The sequence below is a fragment of the Terrapene carolina genome, unplaced genomic scaffold, assembly GCF_002925995.2.
Source record: "Terrapene carolina triunguis isolate 2854851 unplaced genomic scaffold, T_m_triunguis-2.0 Scaffold242, whole genome shotgun sequence".
Taxonomy (NCBI): domain Eukaryota; kingdom Metazoa; phylum Chordata; order Testudines; family Emydidae; genus Terrapene; species Terrapene triunguis.
The window spans coordinates 9,303,764-9,308,856 of NW_020664593.1; the positions used below are offsets into that span (position 1 = coordinate 9,303,764).

General features: G+C 45.8%; 1 protein-coding gene across 3 annotated transcripts in view; it reads right to left on the reverse strand.

Annotated features, from left to right (window-relative positions):
• Positions 1–4,039: 4,039 nt before the first annotated feature.
• The window catches only part of LOC112108286 (apovitellenin-1-like), a 4,630-nt gene continuing 3,576 nt past the window's right edge, over positions 4,040–5,093 (reverse strand). For all 3 annotated transcript variants that reach the window (XM_026657402.2, XM_029912778.1, XM_029912777.1), the window contains one exon: positions 4,040–4,487. In XM_026657402.2, coding sequence (XP_026513187.1) covers positions 4,379–4,487 — 109 coding nt within the window. In that variant the 3' untranslated portion in view covers positions 4,040–4,378. The remainder of the gene's footprint in view (positions 4,488–5,093) is intronic.

Sequence of the window (5,093 nt, forward strand, 5' to 3'; positions counted from 1 at the left end):
AAATAGAAGAATGACCAGGTAACTCAAATACAAACACAAAGAACTTTGGGCTTATTCAGATTTACCCATATACTAGTTAAATAGCAGAAATAGCTGATGAACATTTACTCACTGTGGGCAGGTCTACGCTATCGCTTATGTCGATATAACTTACGTCATTCAGGGGTGTGAAAAAGCCACCTCCCGAGCGACACAAGTTACAGTGACCTAAGCGCTGTCTACTCTGGTGCTATGTCTGTGGGAGATGCTCTCCCGCCAATATAGCTTCTTCTGGTCATTGTGGGTGGTTTAATAGAATAGCTACACAGGAGACCTTACAGCAGTGCAGCTGCATTGGTACACCTGTGCTGCTGTAAGGTCTCTAGTGTAGACATGGCCTAGCCATAAGATTTGTGTGTGTGTGTGTGTGTGTGTGTGGGCAGGCAGGGGAGACATATTACTTGAGAGGAATTGAAGGGCTGCCACTAAGGATGTTTGTGAACATCAAAAACTTCACTGATTATTTACCTGAAAATTCATACTGGAAGCACGTGATTTGCCTGCTTCAGTCATCCAGCGTTTCTTCACACAATGCAGTCAACCTGTGGAACTCTTTGCCAGAGGATGTTGTGAAGGCCAAGACTATAACAGGGTTGAAAAAAGAACTAGATAAATTCATGGAGGATAGGTCCATCAGTGGCTATTAGCCAGGATGGACAGGGATGGTGTCCCTAGCCTCTGTTTGCCAGACGCTGGGAATGGGCGACAGGGGATGGATCACTTGATGATTACCTGTTCTGTTCATTCCCTCTGGGGCACCTGGCACTAGCCACTGTCGGAAGACAGTATACTGGGCTAGATGGACCTTTGGTCTGACCCAGTGTGGCCATTCTTATGTTCTTATCCAGTGAAAGAGAGGAAAAATAATACTATGTTGCATAGGTGTCTTAAATCTCATGACACAACAAATAGTGTCTAGCTGAAATGGAGAGGTCATGAATAACTTTTAGTCCAAAAACTGTTTGTCCACCCATTTGTCAAATATGTAAAAATTTATTCAGAAGAAATCAGGATTCATTCCTGAACAATTTGCTAAACAAAACAAGATATATATTTGAAACATAGTTCAGCCAGCATTGCTGGCCACCAAGCTCTATTGGTGGAGTCAGGTTCTTTCCTGCAGACCCTGGATTCCTAGCCCTAGAAGAAAGAGCTACTTCCTCTTTTATGCAGGACAACAGGTAAGCACAACCCAGAGAAAAATCCCCTGGTTGTTTAAAGACCCAGTAGGCCAGGAATGCTTTTAGACTACTGAATAAAAACTAGTGAAAGCGGAGCGAGAGGGAAGGAGAAAAAACAGGGTGAGATGTCACCACACAAAAGTAGGGTATTTTCATAATGAAAATAGCCGATGTTTCTGACTTTTTCATGTGGTAAGCTCCAACAAAAACTGAACCCTGTTACATCTTCCCGTACGTACCAGCATATTTTCATATACGTACGTGTTTGCACACATTCCTGCTTGACCAAGCAAGCCTCAATCTAAATGACAGCCACAAAGAAATCCACAAAACAGGTCCTCAGAAGAGCAGCAGTGAAATCAGAACTAAGGCAGCGAAGTGCACAGCACAGTTTATGGCTGTGCTGTAGAGGGAACGGATTCAGAGGTACTGTTTAAGGATCTGCAAAATTGGTTCCAAGCTGCTGTCCATAGCCTTAATCAGCCTGCTGTAATCTGGGGAAGGTAGAGTGAGTTTTATTACCTCAGAAAAATGATCAGCTGAATAAGGGGCTAGTTTTGGTAGGTTGTCCATTTGGTACTTCAAAAATTACAGTTCTGAATGGACTGGGGGTGTTATTTCCCCAGAGAGCACCTGCCATACCCTCTGCAACCCTCCAAGTGCTCTGTGAGAACAAAGCCGCTGGAGGGAGCCCATTTTCAGGGGCAGAGATTTTGTGAGAAGCCACTGACGGAGGGTTGGAAGTATCTGACAGTGTTTCAGGCAAGCCCCTCTGGCCTGTGGTGCTTAAACACAACATTGAGAAAGGGAAGAAAAAGAAAGAGGAGAAAAGGATCACAGACTCTTTCAGGCTCCTAGATACACAGAGGAATATCAAGAGTTAGTACCATTCTGTTAGAGCAGGACACTTTTTTTTTTTTTGTAATGCTTCCAAGGTGATAGAGATACCATAGATCAAGGGTGTCAAACTCATTCTGTTGAGAGGGCCAAATACCATTATTAATTATTGTCTATTGGCCAGGCTACAAGTTTTAAGACTATATAGAGTAACTCCTCACTTAAAGTCATCCCGGTTAACGTTGTTTCATTGCTGATCTATTAGAGAACATGCTCGTTTAAAGTTGCGCAATGCTCCCTTACAATGTTGTTTGGCAGCTGCCAGCTTTGTCCACTGCTTGCAGGAAAAGCAGCCCATTAGAGCTAGCTGGTGGGGGCATGGAACCAGGGTGGAAGGGTGGACCGGCAGCCCCCCTGTCAGCTCCCCTAAGTTACCTGTGTGGCAGCCACCCAGCAGGCTATCAGTTGCCGGGCAGTTCAGCTGTCCCTCCCCCCCCTGCCATGTGCTGCTCCTGCCCTCTGCCTTGGAGCTGCTCTTGGGAGCCTCCTGCTTGCTGTGCAAGGGGGGGCAAGAGGGGTGCTAATGTCAGGGTGTCCCCCTCCTCCCCACTCCTGCCCCCCACTCCTTTACTCCATCTCCACAGAGTGGGGCAGGGGGGCACACAAGGCTCAGGACAGAGGCAGCTTGCTGGCAGCAGCTGCTGTCTCAACTTGCTGATTTACTTAAAAAGGCAATGTACTTAGAGTGGTGTCAGCGACCTTAAAGGGGCAATGTGCATCTCTCTCACACACGAGGTGTGTTTCTCTCTGCCATGCTGTCTCCCCTTCCTCCATTTGTGCTGCCTTGTAGAGTGTGAGGCTACATTAACAACAATGTGTTAACCCTTGAGCGCTCAGCCGATTGCAAGTTCATTATTTAGCAGTAAGGCATTCCCTGCGAAATTTCCCACCCTCTTCCACCCTCTGATTCCACCACCTCAACCAAGCTTCACAATCATCATTGCTGTGTACAGTATTAAATTGTTTGTTTAAAACTTATATACACACACACACAGTATAAAATATAGTCTTTTGTCTGGTGAAAAAAAATTTCCCTGGAACCTAACCCTCCCTCTTTACATTAATTCTTATGGGGAAATTGCTAAATTCCATCTGCTAAAATGATCAACAATGACATAGTTAATGCTGACATTAAAGTGACATTGGGCTTTACATTTAACACCCCAATGAAGTGAATGCCCCGGTCCCCACTAACACATCCCAGAATCAGTGCTGCAAACGGACTTGGGAAGACATCATTGCATTGATTTATACCTGCCTCATATTTGGAAGGTTAACGTCTCATTTTTAATAAAAGCTTTTTGTCCGTCTTAGTAAGGAGCTCCTAACCACTAGGCCATCCGGCCTGCCTGCTGGAATGATAAGAGAGAATTAAGAACCAGACTACCTGTGTACTATTCCAATTTCTGCCACAAACTGCCTTGGACAAGTCACTTACCCCCTCTGATCTCAATTTACCGACCTGTAAATTGGAGATACGCTTCCCCACCCACATGAGGGTGTGTGTCGAGGCTGAGAGAAATTACTGTTTTCAAAGTGATTTGGTATTTGTAGATAGAAGGTGCTTTAGTGTGCTAAACTGTAGTATTTATCCATTGATGTGTGTGTGTGAGTAGTTTCTGGTGCTGGAACCTATCTGACAGTGTTTGAAGCAGCTACAGGACTGTCTTTGGACTGTTACAGCTGGCATGCTACCAAGTGCCCCCAAAAGACTACACCACAGGTCAGGTGACCCCCTACGAGGAAGGTGGTGAGGGGAAGTGTCTGATTTTGGTTACACTTGTCTGGCTGATGCTTAGTATCACTGATAACAGTTGAGCCTTATCACTTCCCTTACATCATATCAGCTCTCACAGCAGTAGAACAAGATGTTATAAAACCACCACCCACTTAAACATTTAATGCAAAGGAGGAAACAACTGAACTATAAACACATCCAAAACTTTATTGGGGTGAGGTGGAAGGTCAAGTGACCCAATTGTTGAAGGAGAAATTGGCTTTCAAGATTCAACTACAGAATCTGTCTTCCTTCTATTCCCTTTCCCACATCCAGCAGCTACTTTGATAGTGCATTTCCTCCCTCTCCCCCTCCCCCCCAGGGAGACAGGTTCTCTGATCTTTGAAGCTGGTATTCCCACCCCTTCTAGTGACATCATCAGGGACAACAATTCTATGGTAGTAGCTGATCTCAGTCCATAAGGAGAGGGAACACTGCACATTCTAATTACTTATGTCAAGCGGCCTTGTGACTTGTCTCAATTCTACTGCTGGGCTGGGGCTTCCTCTTTCTTCTTCCATAGACCTGTTAATTTTTCCATCAGCTGTTCTGCCAGCACACTGATTTTAGAGGTCTCCTTCATCAGGAAGTTCCTGTAGGAGACAGTAACACATCAGTAAGGTACATGTCTGGGTGGGGTACCCGCTGTTTCTATTTTCATAGGGCTGCCACTCTCTCATATTTGCCTGTGGGACAAATTAGTCCTGGCAAATGAGTCCATTAATATGGCTGTGGGACTCCTGAACTGCCCTGTAGGGATTCAACTCAGGAGGCAAGATAGGTGTGTGGCTGTGAGTAGCAATATAGAACTGTGTATCCCCCAGGTGTGCACACTTCCTGTTTCTGCCTGCCATCATCCGTTACCTGGGGAATAGATATTTACCACCCCTGCTTTCCTTGTCAAAAATTTCAATTTTTCATTTGAAAACTGAAAAATTCTGCCCAACCCCCTGATTTTTCTCATTTTGACAAAAAGTCAAAATTTTCCAGGGGGAAGGAGAGATAACATGGTCCAAGCAGCTCTAATGATAAGGTTAGTTCTAAGCAGAGGCAGGCAAACTTTTTGGCCTGAGGACTGCATCGGGTTCCAGAAATTGTATGGAGGGCCGGTTAGGGGAGGGGGTCGTGGCCTGGCCCACACCTCCTATCTGTCTCCCCCCCCCCCCCCCCCCCCCCCCCCCCCCCCCCCCCCCCCCCCC